We start from the raw sequence: 15,582 nt of genomic DNA, 5'->3' as shown, positions 1-15,582 counted from the left end.
TTTTGTGTGTGTGTGTGTGTTTTTGTGTGTGTGCGTGTGTTTATGTGTGTGTGCGCGTGTGTGTGCATGGGTGGGTGTGTGTGAGTGTGTGTGAGTGTGTGCGTGTAATGGCAGTGGGAGCACATGCAGAGAGGAGCTCAGCGCTGGTCAGGTGGGTGCTGCTGGCAGGGGGGAGACTACCGCTCAAACAGAACGTATAATCAAGCAGCGCCTGCCGTCACCCCAATGGAAACTGCTCTCGGGAGGGAGGGAGGGACGGAGCGAGATAGAGAGAGGGAGAGAGGGAGGGAGAGGGGGGTAGAGAGGGAGGGAGAGAGGGAGAGGGAGAGGGGGGTAGAGAGGGGAGCGGAGCCGCTCTTAGCACCAGTAACCTGGCTGTAGACAGGAGGAGGAGAAGGCAGGAGGGGAGGTGCAGCATGGAGCAGGCTTTCCGGTGGTCCGGGGGGCAGCTTTGGGGACAGGCGGGTCGCGGCGCGGACGCAACGGTCCTCCAAACGCTCCGCTGTCGCGCTGCCCTTTGCCTCCGATGGTTCCTTCCAGCAGCCACACGCTCGGAGTATTTTTAGCTTGTTGTATCCGGCACCAAGTGACAGAATAATTCTGCCTTTCCACACCTCGCTCTGCTCTGCTCTGCTCTGCTCTGCTCGGCTGTTCTGCACAGTAGCTGTTATTTTATTCCTGCTCTCTCTCTCTCTCTCTCTCCTTTCTCCTCCGTCTCCTCGCCTCTGTTTCTCTGCGTACCGTGATTCTGTCGGCCCCGCCGGCTGCAGTTCTCGAGGGACATCACCGCTCTGGTAAGGAGGACAAAAAAAAAACAAACAAACACAGTGTCGTCACGTGTCACTTCCCCATCTTGTTTCTGTCTTCCTCATCTTGCAGTTGTTTTTTTTTTTTAGGGGTGGGTGGGTTTGGGGGCAGGGGAGACGTGTTTTGGTGGAGTTGTCTTTATGTCCGTTCCGTTTTCCCTCTGGAAGCGCTGTCATCTTGGCGGCGCCCTGATTCCTGCCCCCGGAGGGCGGAGGCACCTGTTTGCTGGCTCGCGGATTTTGGCCCTCGCCAGCGGGGGCTTCGGCTGACCGATTTGGACCGCGCCCCGGTGTTCTCTCCCCCCCCGCCCTGTCAGGGGGGTTTTTTTCTTTCTTTCCGGAAAGCGCCGTGGCCTCTGCCTTCCTGGCGTGCTGCGCGAGAGCTCTGATATGCAAATGAGAGGGCGGGGCCGGGGCTGCGCTGGGATCCGGGAGGGAAGGGCAACCCGACACCGCAGGTGAGCTCAGCCGAGCCGCCTGGCGCCACACTCCCTCCGCGGAGAGCGCCGTGCCTTCTCAGGAGCCCCGGAGAGAGAGCCCGTCAGAGCGAGGACCCCGTACCTTCCCGCCAAATTTCTTGCCCAGTCGGGTTTGTTTGCGCATAATTTTTTTATTATTTTTTTATCACGTGTTGTTTTTGTTCTAATTTTTGCACTTGGGTACTGGCCTCTCGGGCGCTGGGCACTCAAGCGCTGGGCACTGGCCTCTCGGGCGCTGGGCGCTGGCCTCTCGGGCGCTCCCGGGATGGTGAAGGAGGCTCTGCTGGGCGTGAGGGAGGGCACCCGTGCGCGGGCACGCTCTCTCGGGCCCAAGGTGGGTACGCTTCTGAAACGCGGCCCGCCCCCGCTCCCCTCCTCCGCCGCCCGCTGCTCTTTCGGGTCACCTGACCCCTCCCCCCTCCCCGTTTCAGAGGCGAAGGCCCGCTGCTTTTTTTGGAGGATGCTGGTCCTTCGAGTCGGAGCTCCCCGTCCGCCTCTCTCTGCTAGTCGGTCAATTCCAGAGTTACGTCTTCTTACGTATCCCTCAAAAAAACACGTTAGAAACAAGCAGTGACATTATGGCTCGAGTTTTGTTATTGTTGTGTTCTGCGCCGTGGTCGGTCGGCTTCTTTTGGGCGCTCCCCGCTGATGTGAGTCTTCCTGTTGCACCGGTGCCCTTTACCGGTGTTCATTACTCATCGTTTCCCTGTGTGTTTCGAAGAGCGCCAGTGACAGAATCGCCATCTTTCATGTTTGTGAGGTTATGTTGCAGTCTCCCTTCCCCTGTCCCTCTCCTAATTCTCAAGGGAAACCCTTTCAAATAATGAGATTTTGTGTTTTTTTAAAAATGTGATTTGGGCAGCGGGGTGCGTGTGGATCTGACGGCGTTCCCTTCCCTCCGCAGGCGTATTCCCAGGATGCCTACCTTAAAGGGAACGAGGCGTACAGCGGGAACGCCCAGCACATCCCGGAGCCCCCTCCCATATGCTACCCTCGGATAGACCCGAAGCCCGCGGCCATGGCCCAGTCGCCTGAGCCGTCCCCCACGGCGCCCGGGCCGGAGGCGAGAGGGGCGTGGCCGGGCTCCTCGCCGGGGGGCGGAGCCGACGCGGGCTACCGCGTGGAGATCCCCGTGCCGCCCTCGCCGCCCCCGCAGGCGGCCAAGTCGCAGACGGTGGTGTGCGTGTGCAGCGAGGGCGCCAGGGCCGCGGCGGCGCCGCCGGAGGTCCGGCTGGCCCGCTCGGCCCAGGGCCACAGGGCGGAGGAGGGCCGCTACGGCCCGCCGGGGGCCAGCCTGCACCTGGTCCGGACCCGGCCCTCGGGAGGCTCGCTGCAGTACCCCCCCGCCGGCCGGACCGCCAGCTACCCGGCGTGCCCCGACCTGCGCTCCCCCTCCGTCAGGTCCTCGCTGGCGGCGGCCGGGGACGCCTACCCCGACCCGGGCGGGCACTACTCGCCCTCCCCTCCCCCCGCCGCCACCTCCCCCGCCGCGCACCAGAACATAGACTGGCGGAACTACACCACCTACAGGGAGTACATCGACGCCAAGCGGCTGCACGCGTACGGCTGCCGCACCATCCAGGAGAGGCTGGACAGCCTGCGGGCCGCCTCCCAGCCGGCCGGGGAGTACAAGCAGGGCGCGCCCGCCGGCTCCTCCCCGCTCCGCCGCAGGAGCACGTCCCACGACCGGGCGTACCCGGGCCCCGGCCCCGGCCCCGCCCAGCCCCGCAGCGTCTCCCAGGAGCGGCTGGGCCCGGCCGAGATGGCGGCGGCGCTGCGGAAGGACTGGCCCCGCAGCGCGTCCCAGGACGCCCTGGCCTCCGCCCCCCTGGGCGCCCCCAAGCCGCGGGCGCGCTCCTGCGACTACCTGGTCCGGCAGGACGTCCCGCCTCCGGGCAGCCAGGGCTACGGCAGGGCGGAAGCGGAGGCGCTGCTCTACCGCGAGGCGGCCAGGGCCGGCCGACTCCCCGGCCAGCCCCCCCGCGGCGCCGCCCACCCGGCCCTCAGGACTCCCGCCGGGTACGCGGGCGGCAGCGGCCCTCGGGGGGCGCCGTCCGCCCCTCAGCTCTCCAAAGGTACGGAGCAGCTGCTGGCCGCCAGGACGGACAGCCCGGTCCACTCGGCCCCCCCCGCAGGGAACCGGTCCCTGCGCCTGCCGGTCAAGACCCTGGGAGACCCCGCCCCCTCCCCCAGCAGCACCGACGCGCCCAATGACCAAAGAGCGCTGACGCCGAACCACCTGCCCCACGCCGCCCGCCGCCTGCGGCCGCAGGCAGAGAGCGTACAGGAGGCGGGGAAAGAGGCGGAGCCGTTCACCAGGTCCTCCTCCTGCTCCTCCCCCTGCAAGACCCCCTCGCCCAGCCAGCTGGCCGGGGCCACGCCCACCAGCAACGGCGCGGTGACGCTCAGGACCAAGGTGCGGGAGCCCCCGGCGAGGCCCGCTGGCAGGGAGGCGGTGGCAGGGGAGGGGGTAGGGCTGGGGGCGGTGCTCATGCGAGAGAAGACCGCCGCCAACCCCATCCGCCACCACTCCTACATCCTGGCGGTCAACGACACGGAGGCGGAGCCCGGGACGGACTCCACCTGCTGGCTGCCCAACGACGCCCGGCGGGAGCTGAACATGAGGCGGCTGGACGTGCAGCGGAAGGCCTCCTGCTCCAGCAACCTGGACGACTCTCTGGACTCCATCCCCTTCATTGGTGAGCGCACAGTCTTACGGTCGCCATAGCAACTCACAGGCAGGCCTGAGGAGGGGGCGTGTATTTCTCTGTGTGAGGGAGTTGTTGTATGTGTCTGTTAGATAGGAATAACAAGCTGGTTGCTTCCATAGATATTCAGATGGACGGAAGGTAAACGGACTGAACAGCTGATGTGAGGAAGCTAATGGCGGAAATGCAGTGTGGGAAATGGAGTTCAACAATGTCGGGCAATTTCTTTTGATGATAACTCATAAATTTTGTTGCATGATTGCACAAGTAAATGAACACTAGACAGCTTTGATTTTACAGTGGAGCAAGAATTCATGATGATTTAAATTTTTATAAAGGGGATGCATGATTATTCACTCTTGCCTAATACCTTCAGTGTCTGTGTATTCAGTTTCCTTGTCCAAGTTGGATGTTAAGGTAGAGCCAAAAGTGGGCATCTGCTGTGATGTAATTACTGTGTGTGTGTGTGAATGATGTGAGTCATGATGTGTTTTAGAGTCAGTTGTGGGCGAGTTTTCCTGTGTGATGTGGAATGCGTTTCACAATGCATACAAGTGAAATGTTTGCACAGTTCATTTTTGTTTATCCTCAGGATGCAAAATTAGCATTTTCATTTGGCAGTACTGGTGCTCCCAATTTAAAAATGTTAGGCGCACTAGCAAAGATTTACGGACACAAGCAAAAATTGGAGCAGCACCAGCAATTATATTATTTAGGAAACTAAACTTAAAACTTAAAAAAAAAAAAAAAGATTTTCGAATATTTTTTGACAGCCCTACTAGACGCCCTTGTCATGTTAATCTGAGTCAGCTGTCTTATGATTTTTTGTGTTGTGAGGGCAGGTGACGATCAGTTCGATCTTGGAATGTTCACTTGTAGGATGTAGGTTTGCTCGATCTCCACCAGGAAACATTTTGTTATTCATGACTTTTTTAAAAGAGGTCATTGACTCGTTTGACCTATCGGCGCAAAAATGCTCCATTTGATTATATATAACAGTAAATAAAATATATTAAATATAAAAAATATATTACACAGATATGACAACAAATTGTGGTGTATGTGCCCCCTTTAACACTTATTTACTCAATTTTATTTACTTACAATATTTTCCTTCATTTCAATTCACGACTCCAAAGTTAAATGAGATAAATGAATAGGCTAAAAACCTCGCTAGTGTCCTTGAACAACATAAACCATCTTTTCAAGCGCTCTGGGGGAAAAACAAGCCCGAAGTCATGTAATATAAGTGGACTTGGCAACTTTGCATGATTCCATACATTCCCTTCTTGCATCGGCAGAATGAACAAGAACGAGGAAGAGCAAGGGGAGATCGTCCGATAGTTAATCAACCGTGGATGGCGTCTTTTCCTCGGACGGATAAAAAATGGAACGAAATGGGTCTCCAATAGTGCTGAGCGATTTGTTTTTCTTTTAGTTTGTTCAATTTCGATCAGGTTTTGGAAATAGTAACTAGTTTTCCATTTCAGGTTTTTGTTTTTTTGAAATATGAATGCAACATGAAATAATGGCAATAGTAATTATTTTTGAATGTTTTTATTGAAATGTTAAACAGTAACTTAAAAAAAATGATCTCAAAAACTTTCTGTCTATTTTCAAAAGCATAAATTACAAGTTACAAATTACAAGACACGGCAGCAAGTGAACTAGTAACATTAGCAAAATCATCCGACCAATTTTGAGGCAGATATGACATTCTGCTGAGTAAAACTACCTGGTTTTCAGAAGTGTTGCTTTGGAATATGTAGCCTACATGTTGTTGGGTACAGTCACGCGATACATAGAGCCTATCTTTGGTCCAGCTCCATTGTCGTTCATGTCGTGCGAGTACTGGGTTCTGTGTGTTTCCTAGCTGTTATACTTGCTAGTCTGTAGGCGCAGTGGGTTATGGTCATTGTAGTTATTGCAATGCTTATTTTCGTGCGAACTGTGTTGAGTAACTGCCTTTTGAAAAATACAACTTAAAGAAATTGTCACACCAAGCTTAAAAGAAAACAATGTTTATCCACCGAATTAAGACAGATAATTCAGATAATCAAACCAGCGTTTTTTTTTTGTTTTTGTTTTTTTGGGCTGGCTTGAGCAAGTAAAGCTCATGTGTAGGGAAACACTGGTGTTAACAATGACCTCTCAGCGATAATGATTCATGAAAACTTTAAAATCTTTGTTGAATTGGTGTATGCAAGAAAAAAGGAAGGACTTTGCAGATGAATGAGGGTAATTGCTTCAGCAGCTGCCCAGCACCTTTATGTTGGGGCTACCTCATAAACATTTGCATTTGGAACAGAGGTGGGCAGCAAGGATTATATCTGCTACTGGTTTTCTTTCCAACTTCTGGCCTTAATTTAATTAGTCATAACATTCATGCCATCTGACATTTTAGCTGCATTTTTTGATAAGTTCATGTTCCTATTTGAAACGTTTTACTCTAAGCAACGAGTGAACCAATGTTGGCGTATACAGCCAGTTAGCTCATTTAGCCGGGGCAACTGGTGAAAACAAAAACCTGCACACACACACACACCGGCCCTCCAGAACTGGAATTGCCCACCTCTGATTTAGAATAACCACTAAGGCAATGTTTACTCTGTGGGTTCAGAGCAGTTTGTTGAGGTTTGTTAGGTGGTTTTTATTGTTTGTTTGGGCTGCTGTGAAAGCAGTTTAACCTGGCTGTCAGCTGCTTAAATGTCAGTGCCGTCGTGCTGAAAATGGTTTATCCTGACTTTGAAGGACAGCAATTTCCCATGAGAAGTATGTTACTGTGGCACAGTGATCCCCAACCCTGTCCCTGGAGATCTACCATTCTGTAAGGTTTTCACTCCATCCCTAAAAAAAGCACACCTCATTCAACAGGTAGAGATCTTGTTGAGTTGATATTAGTAAAGTATGCCGAGTTTTCCTTAAAGAATGCCAGGCAGAGTTTCTTTTGTGTGAATTGCAGAATGCATTTACAGTTGTGTGGTTCGTAGCCGTAATCATTGGCATACCTTGCTGCGTTTGCATCCGTGGATGGCAGCTCTTTTTTTGCCTTTCACCTTTTTAGAGGAATGCCTGAACTGCAGACGGGCATGAAGATTGCGGGACGGTGGCACCAGCTCCCGATTTGTTTACAGATTTAGTTCCAACTGCTTCCTTGTTTATAGTGCATTAGGGAACTTGGCTTTTTTAAAGGTGTGCGGAATTCGTTATTATTTTTTTGTATTAGTTTATTGATTTGTTTATCTGTTTTACAAATGAGACTGGCTTTGTTTGGTTCTGCGATAACCTGATCTTAGGAAAGGCTGTAGTCTATAATAATGTCTTTAATAATAATAACCGTTCTTATTAATGTTCTAGATCAACCAAAGATGAAACATTTACATGCAGAAATGTTAATAGATTTAATTTTGAATCAGAGCATTACCAAAGTCTGGGTGATATAGATGGTTTTTCAGGGAAAAATTTAATTTGTTGCAGTTTTCTTGGCTGAAGCCCTTACCCAGTACAGCTTGGATTTTGCGCTTTGTCAAATTTAATAGATTTTTACCAAATTTGTTAGGTTAAGTGGTACTTTGCTGTAAAGCACAGCTGTGCCTCACCACTGATTTAAACCTGCAACCCTCTGCTGCAGAATCTCATTTGTAGCTAGCCACATTTCCTAGATTACAGTCTTTAACCAACCCGTGGACAGCTGAACACAATGCAGCCGGTGTTGTGAAAACGGCACGGCCAGATAACTGAGTAACGACAGGAAGCGGTTTTCCTCTCGGGGTCGTGGGGTTCACGGCATGAGCGGTGCGTTTTTGGGTCACGCGCACGTACGGCACCGCTCATCACGGCGGCAGATCGAGGGCCACCTGCAGCTTTGGCGCAAAAGCCAGACCACTTAACAACAGGCGGAGGGTTTGCTGAAACCTGACCTGCCCCTGCCGCCAGTGCGTGAGTCACCGTCTCCTCCTGTGGGGTTTTTTCAGCTGTTCTTGCACAGTCTGCGGTGATCTCCTGGGGATTTACCCCCGCCGAGTGCTTCCTCGTGCAAAAAACGTCCGCCTCTCTACTGTTGCACTACTCTCTGTTCCCACAGGGTGGTGTCCCCTGTGTTCTCTGTGGATGCAGCTGCACTATGTGACATGACATGGTCTAATTTCCACGAGGCGAACTGTTGTTTGGTAAGGTTGTGAGATAACTAGAGTGTGTAGTACTTACTGTGTTGTACATTAGTACAGTGTTGCTAGTATTTGTAATACTGGCAATTTTATTAACTGCCAAGCAGCTGGTATGTTTTGCTGCAAGTTGACAAATGGTAAACTGGCCATAATGTAATACTATACTAATACGTAGATACCCAAGAGACAGCCAGCTACTGGGATACAGTACATGTATTTAGACCATACAGTATGCTAGTGTAGACTAATATAGCTATGTTGCTGAAACTGTATACTCAGATAAGTTGACTGAGTAATTAACTATATGACTGTAGATGACTATAAGATGACTATAAGTGTATACATGCATACAGTAGACTACAAGACTGTATCTGCTCGATGTCGTAAGACTGTAATACATTAAGACTATTACATGTGATGGCAAGACTTAATACATAAGACTATACAGTGGACTGAGCGGTAAGACTGTAATACATTAAGACTATACAGTATGCCTGAGTCATTAAGATGTACAGTGACTGAGTAAGATAATACATTAAGACTACATATACGAGTGATGATACATAGACTAAGCTGGTAAGACTGTAATACATTAAGACTATTGGATACAGTAGTGACTGAGCGGTAAGACTGTAATACATAAGACTATAACAGTATGCCTGAGTGGTAAGACTGTAATACATTAAGACTATTACAGTGTGACTGAGCGGTAAGACTATAATACATTTAGACTATTACAGTATGACTGAGCGGTAAGACTGTAATACATTCAGACTGTTACAGTATGACTGAGCAGTAAGACTGTAATACATTAAGACTGTTACAGTGTGACTGAGCGGTAAGACTGTAATACATTAAGACTATTACAGTATGACTGAGCGGTAAGACTGTAATACATTAAGACTATTACAGTATGACTGAGCGGTAAGACTGTAATACATTAAGACTATTACAGTATGACTGAGCGGTAAGACTGTAATACATTAAGACTATTACAGTATGACTGAGCGGTAAGACTGTAATACATTAAGACTATTACAGTATGACTGAGCGGTAAGACTGTAATACATTAAGACTACAGTATGACTGAGCGTAAGACTTAATACTTTAGATTACAGTGTGACTGAGCGGTAAGACTAATACATTAAGACTATTACAGTTGACTGAGCGGTAAGACTGTAATAATTAACTGTTACTTGACTAGTACTGTAATACAGTATAGACTAAGTATGCTAGCGTAAGATGTATCATTGATATACAGTGACGAGCGTAGACTGTACATAGACTGTTACAGTATGACTGAGCAGTAAGACCTCTAGGCTGATGCTCGTAGCAGCAGGTGCGGACAGTGCAGTCACTGACAGCCCCGGGAGCACCAGCCGGAGCCCAGCTCCAGAGAAAGGGGGCTCTGTCACAGCCGCGCCACCCCGGCCTCACATGAGGTCATACTAATCATCCGGGCTCCGGGCCCCGGACTCCAGGCTCAGGGTTCTGTGGGTGAGGAGCCATGCTGCTGGTGGAGATGCTGTGGCTACAGGAGAGCAGCGGTCACCCGTGGGTCTGCTGGGGGTCCCCGTGGGTCTGGCTGGAGGGCCCCAGGAGGTGTCTGAGGTGCACGGACTGCGAGGGCGTGTACCAGCCCATTGAGGAGGCCCACGGTAGGCGCCAGCTCCAGAGGCTATTCAGAGAAAGCTTAGGCCAGAGCGCTTAGGGACAGTGTTCTGTATATTAAAGAAGGGGGGATTACTGTTCCTGCCCACAGTAGTAATCTAGGCGGGGTTTAGCTCTTAGGGTGTATTTCTTAGACCATCTCTTGTCCCTGCCGCGCATTTGGGGCAGAATGTCAGAAAGACAGTACAGGAATTTCATTGCATTGTGTCTTGTTTTGTGTTTTTACTTTTAATTTTGTTTCCCGTTTTTGTTTTATCTTGTTGTTTTGTGTTTTGTTTTTAAATTAAAAAAAAAAAAAAAATGGAAAGTGCAAAGGGAAAGCACTCGTGGTGATTGGTTTTTAATCTTTTGGGCGTAATACTTACGTAAACATGAGCACATTTTTACAGTATACTTATTTTCTCTAATATTGCCTAGTTGATGCAGCTGTCAGGACGTTCCTTTAAATGATCAAAGGCAGTAACTGTGTGCCTGCCTGCGTCCGAAGCTGAGGTTTACACTGCGCTGAGGGGCACTCTGCGTCTGGCTTTGGGAAGCGATGAAAATGGCGGCACTTTGCAGCTTTGATGCCGTTTAATTTTGCTCTTTGATCCTGTGCTGCCGACGCTAGTGGAAGTTTGCGTAACTGTGCCGACGCTACAGCGCTACGCTTGTGCCGTCTCACTTGCCCCACTTGAAATTTGCTACCAAGGTAATGTTAACTTGTGTGCACTGGTAGGTTTAGCAGGGTTTCTGATTGCCTGGCTTGTCGTGGGAAACCTGTCCCGCTCGGACCAGAACAGACACGTTTCAGACCGGTTTCTCACCAGGCGCGTTAAGGTGTTCTGTCCCGCTCGTGGGCCAGCGCGGTCGAGAGCGGGCGTGCGGAACCTGGCACAATGGGGGTGACGCGAGCGCGCGTGCCGCGGTGCCAGGGCCTCGTTCCCTGGTATCTGCGTGTGGACTCTGATAGAGCCCGGCCCGGCAGCTTATCGGGCCAGGGCGCGCTCAGCCCGTGAAAGGGACTCCTTTCCCCCGGCCGAGGGCGTGACTCAGACTCAGGGCCTTATCTCCGGCCCGCTCCCTGTTTTATGGACACTCGGCAAACGAAGGCCGACGATTCCGGCCAGCCCACCTCGTAAAAAAACAAAAACGCGATGCCCATCCCCCTCGGTCTGAATGACTAGCCCGCCCCCGCCCCTCTGTTTCAGATGAGCCGTCCAGTCCCAGCATCGACCACGACGCTGCCCACATCCCCGCCTCCGCCGTCATATCGGTCACCCCCATCATAATGACGATACCCCCGAGCCCCACGTCTCCCTCTCCTCTCATCCGCCGCCAGCTGTCACATGACCAAGGTAAGGGGGCGACGCCCCTCTTTTCTGTGGCTCTGCGCGCCGCTCTCTTTTAATGTGGGGGTTAGCGCGGGATCGACCGAGTCCTTGTTTTTTTTGGGTCAGAAAGCGAGGACTCCCTTCAGGCGCTGTGAGATTCGGGAGAACCTGAATGGGAACTGACCGGGCTGAAAGTGCACGCCCGGCGCCTCATTATCACTGTGCTCCTGCAGCTGAGTCACGCAGCCGCGGCGACCGTCTCTCACCTGCCTCTCACGCCCCGCTGCTTTCAGATTCCCTGCGCCTCTCTATCCTGGAGTCGGAGTCCGGCGCCAAGACGGAGCGCTCCAAGTCCTACGACGAGGGCCTGGATAACTACAGGGAGGATGGAAGGGGGTAAGCCGTCTCCGGTGGAGACTCCTCCCTCCCAGCGCGGCGCGGCTGACCCTAGAGTCGGTCCTCGGCTGACCTATAGGACGGCGGGGCTGTCCTCGATGACGGTGGCTAATTCGGTTAGCAGCAGCGCGGTGTCTAACGCAGCCCTGCCCTTCTGTCTCCCCTGACAGGAGGACGTCCGCTAAGCACACGCCTGGTCTGAAGAGCCTGAGGAAGGTCAGTGCTGCTAGCCTGCTAGCCTGCTAGCGTCTGTCCGTGCATTCACTGCGCTTGTTCGCCACCTTTCATTGTTTTCATTTGGCGCGTTAAAGGGAAGCTTCAAAACGGTAAGTGATTTGGAAAAGGGAACTGAACGAGTGATTCTCTGCTCTTTGAGTTTGTTCTCTCCCCCCTCAGCCATTGTTCCCTTTAAGTGCCCCAGCAGCTAGGGGAACGGTGCTGGTCATCTGTTGCCTTTGGGATGAGCTGGTCCTCTGAAAGGCAGTCGTTGCCGTCAGGTTGTTGTGACAGTGAGTGTGAGGCGGGAGGAGCCAGTTGAGCGCGTCTCAGGATGTCAGGATGAGCGCGCGGGACGGAGCCCTTCGCCGCGGTCCTCCGCCCTCGTTAACCGCATGCTCCTGTGTTCAGGCGGTGGACAAGTCCTCCGAAGACTCGGGGTCCAGGAGGGACTCTTCCTCCGACGTCTTCAGCGACTCCACCAAGGAGGGGCTGCTCCACTTCCGCCAGCTCAACACTGACAAGAGCAAGGTGACCACTCACGCACACACTACACATGCACACACGCACACACACACACTCGCGCACACACGCACACACACACGCACACATACACACACACGCGCATACACGCACACGCGTGCACACACACTCACACGCACACATACACATGCACGCACACACACACACACACACTCAATCAGTCAATCAGTCAAACTTTATTTATATAGCACAAATCATACATCAAATGCAACTCATCTTTATGTTCAGCACTTTACATCAAAAGTGCTGAACATAAAAAGTGGAAATAAGTGTAAGTTTAAAAGGACAATAAAATAAATAAATAACATGAAAATGAATAAATATAGTATATATAAATATAGTATAATAAAACTGATAATAAAATATTAAATAACAGCAAATGTGCTAGTCAAAATCAACACATACTAGATAAAAGCCAGGCTAAAAAGGTGTGTTAAGTGTTCTTTTAAAGATATCCACACACTCTGCCACCCTCAGGTCCTCCGGCAAGCCGTTCCACAGGCTGGGGCCATAATGGCTAAAAGCGGCCTCGCTGTGGGTCTTAGACCGGACCCTTGGAACAATACGCACGCACGCACACACACACACACACACACACACACACACACCATAGAACATACATTGGAACTGGAGAGGGTAGGAGGAGCCAGGCGTTGAAGCCTAGAAATTAACTGGCAGCATTTTGAGTGCAAGTGAGCTTGCTGCCCATTGAACTCTATGTAGTAAACAAGGTGAATGAAATTTCATTGTGTTGTGTAGCAGTTTCTGAAACAATGATTGTTTTGGTCCAGGGGTTTTGGGAAAATATTTATTAGATTTTATTCACCGTCCATTTTTTAAAACATATTTTCCACAATCGGCTTTTCATATGAAACGCAACGACCATAAACTGAGTATCAAAATACCATTGGGGAAGTTCTGTTTTCCTTCAAAAGTCTGATGTTCCCCATTCACTTTAATGGGAGCTTCATGTTTCGCCTGCAACGCGCACAGTTACAGGCTTGCATCAGGGTCTTCAACAGCTTAGGTTGGTTGAGGGCGTGCTTTCTTGTCTAATTAAATATGCATATCTATGACGCATACACGCACACATACACACACAAAGGTAGTGTACTCTCTCCAGTGTGCAGTTTTTGGAAAATGCAGCTTTGCTTGTGCTGGAGGTTTTGTGAAGGTGTGAAGTGCTGTTGCACTGGGTTTCATGACGGTCATTTCCTAGAGAACAGAAGCATTATGGGTATTTACTGTTTTCGGGAACTGAGCTGGAGTTCTTGGGGCTCAGGGCTGTGGAGTCTCTCAGCTGTCTGTCCAGCCGCCCAGAATAAGGTCCAGCTTCTTACTTGTATTACCCCAGCTGTTTTCAGCTATGTTCTGGTCTGTTTTCTCTTTGACATCCTGAAGGGCCGCATGGTGCTATCTAGGGTATTTTGAAAAGTAAATAACAGGATATGCCCCCGATTTTAGAACGTTCAGTATTTTCCAGCGTGTACCGTGTCCTTCAAACCAGTGAATACGTGGAACTATATGCTAAAAATATATTTTTTCTGCTGAACTCTTGGATTGTAATTTGAGTGTTTTTCGTGTTATAATCTGAATTTCTGTCTCCTGAAAGATGTTGGCACCCACATTACTCATTACATTACATTACATTACATTCATTTGGCAGACGCTTTTATCCAAAGCGACGTACAATAAGTGCATTTTCATGATCGTAGACAACTGCTGAACACGGGTTCAGTAAGGTACAATTACTTATTTTGTACAGCTATTTCTAGCCGAGAACAATGAACACTATCCTGGTCTAACATCTGCAAAGCCAAACTAGGCAGAAGATTAAGCTAGAGTATTAGGACAAATACAATTTACCAAGAAGTGCAGGGATGGGGCAACATGTAACAAGTGACAGGAAAAAGGGTTTTTTTTATTTTTATTTTTTTATTAATATATATATACACAGCATGGTGGTGGTTATTCTAGGTATAGTCTGAAGAGATGAGTCTTCAGGCCACGGCGGAAGATGGATAGTGAGGGGGAGGTTCGGAGAGGGACGGGGAGTTCGTTCCACCACTGGGGAGCTAGGGTGGAGAAGCTCTGTGATCCCTTTGGGCGGGTGGCAGGGGTTACAAGATGCCCTGCTGCTGCAGAGCGGAGTGGTCGAGCAGGCACATAGAATTGAGTCATGTCCTGCAAGTAGATGGGGGCTGTCCTGTTGGCGGCAGTGTAGGCAAGGGTCAGGGCTTTGAATCGGATCCTGGCAGCGACCGGTAGCCAGTGAAGTGATCGCAGCAGAGGAGTGACGTGGGAGAATTTGGGGAGGTTGTAGATGAGCCGGGCAGCGGCATTCTGAATCATCTGTAGTGGCTGTATGGCACAAGCTGGCAGGTTTGCAAGGAGAGAGTTGCAGTAATCAAGGCGAGAGGTCACCGTAGCCTGGACGAGCAGCTGGGTGGAGTGCGTCGTCAGATATGGTCGAATCCTCCTGATGTTGTATAGGAGGAATCTGCAGGACCTTGATGTTGCCTTGATGTGCTCCTTGAGGTCCAGTTGGTCATCCAGGACCACCCCCAAGCTCTTGGCAGAGTGAGAGGCAGTCACTGTGGTGCCATCAACCGTGATTGAGAGTTCACGAAGCCTTACTCAATTAAGGCCACTTATTGGTCATACTCTATACATAACAATTAAAAATTTTAAACAATCATTATTATTTTGGATTAATTTGAGTCAGTATTATTGTATCCCCGTTTCCACTCATGCCAGAATTGAGAAACAAACACTCACTTGTGAATGGAGCCATTCAATTGAGGCCAACCTCACTTCTGTGCTCACTCTTGCCCTCTCTCCCTGGCTCTGCCTCTCTCTCTCTCTCTCTCTCTCTGGCTTTGCCTCTCTCTTTTTTTCTCTCTCTCTTTCTTTCTGGCTTTACCTCTCTCTCTCTCTCTCTCTCTGGCTTTACCTCTCTCTCTCTCTGTCTTTCTCTGGCTCTGCCTCTCTGCCTCTCTCTCTCTCTGGCTCTGCCTCTCTCTCTTTCTCTCACAGCGGGTGGGTGGAGGCATGCGGCAGTGGAAGCAGATGTACGCTGTGCTGCGGGGACACTCTCTCTGCTTGTACAAGGATAAGAAGGAGGGACTGGCCGTGGCTGCCTCCCAGTCCGAGGAGGAGCCACAGCCAATCAGCATCAAGGCCTGCCTGATTGACATCTCCTACAGCGACACCAAACGCAAGAACGTGCTGCGCCTGACCACCTCGGACTGCGAGTACCTGTTCCAGGCAGAGGACCGAGAAGA

The 15,582-nt window shown here is 50.8% G+C and overlaps 1 protein-coding gene across 6 annotated transcripts in view; it reads left to right on the top strand.

Moving 5' to 3' along the window:
* LOC135253333 (rho GTPase-activating protein 21-like) overlaps positions 1-15,582 on the top strand; it is a 94,373-nt gene that overhangs the window by 63,535 nt on the left and 15,256 nt on the right. For 4 of the 6 annotated variants that reach the window (XM_064332466.1, XM_064332465.1, XM_064332463.1 and 1 more), the window contains 7 exons: positions 771-794; positions 2,190-3,984; positions 11,021-11,167; positions 11,437-11,539; positions 11,710-11,755; positions 12,167-12,286; positions 15,335-15,582. The exon at positions 15,335-15,582 is cut by the window's right edge and continues 52 nt beyond it. In XM_064332466.1, coding sequence (XP_064188536.1) covers positions 771-794; positions 2,190-3,984; positions 11,021-11,167; positions 11,437-11,539; positions 11,710-11,755; positions 12,167-12,286; positions 15,335-15,582 — 2,483 coding nt within the window. The remainder of the gene's footprint in view (positions 1-770; positions 795-2,189; positions 3,985-11,020; positions 11,168-11,436; positions 11,540-11,709; positions 11,756-12,166; positions 12,287-15,334) is intronic. The other 2 variants (XM_064332467.1, XM_064332464.1) reach the window with 1 other exon arrangement.

The sequence above is a fragment of the Anguilla rostrata genome, chromosome 4 (assembly GCF_018555375.3).
Source record: "Anguilla rostrata isolate EN2019 chromosome 4, ASM1855537v3, whole genome shotgun sequence".
In the NCBI taxonomy this organism is placed as follows: domain Eukaryota; kingdom Metazoa; phylum Chordata; class Actinopteri; order Anguilliformes; family Anguillidae; genus Anguilla; species Anguilla rostrata.
The sequence above is the reverse complement of the archived record's forward strand: the minus strand, read 5'-3'. Positions and strand labels throughout refer to the sequence as shown.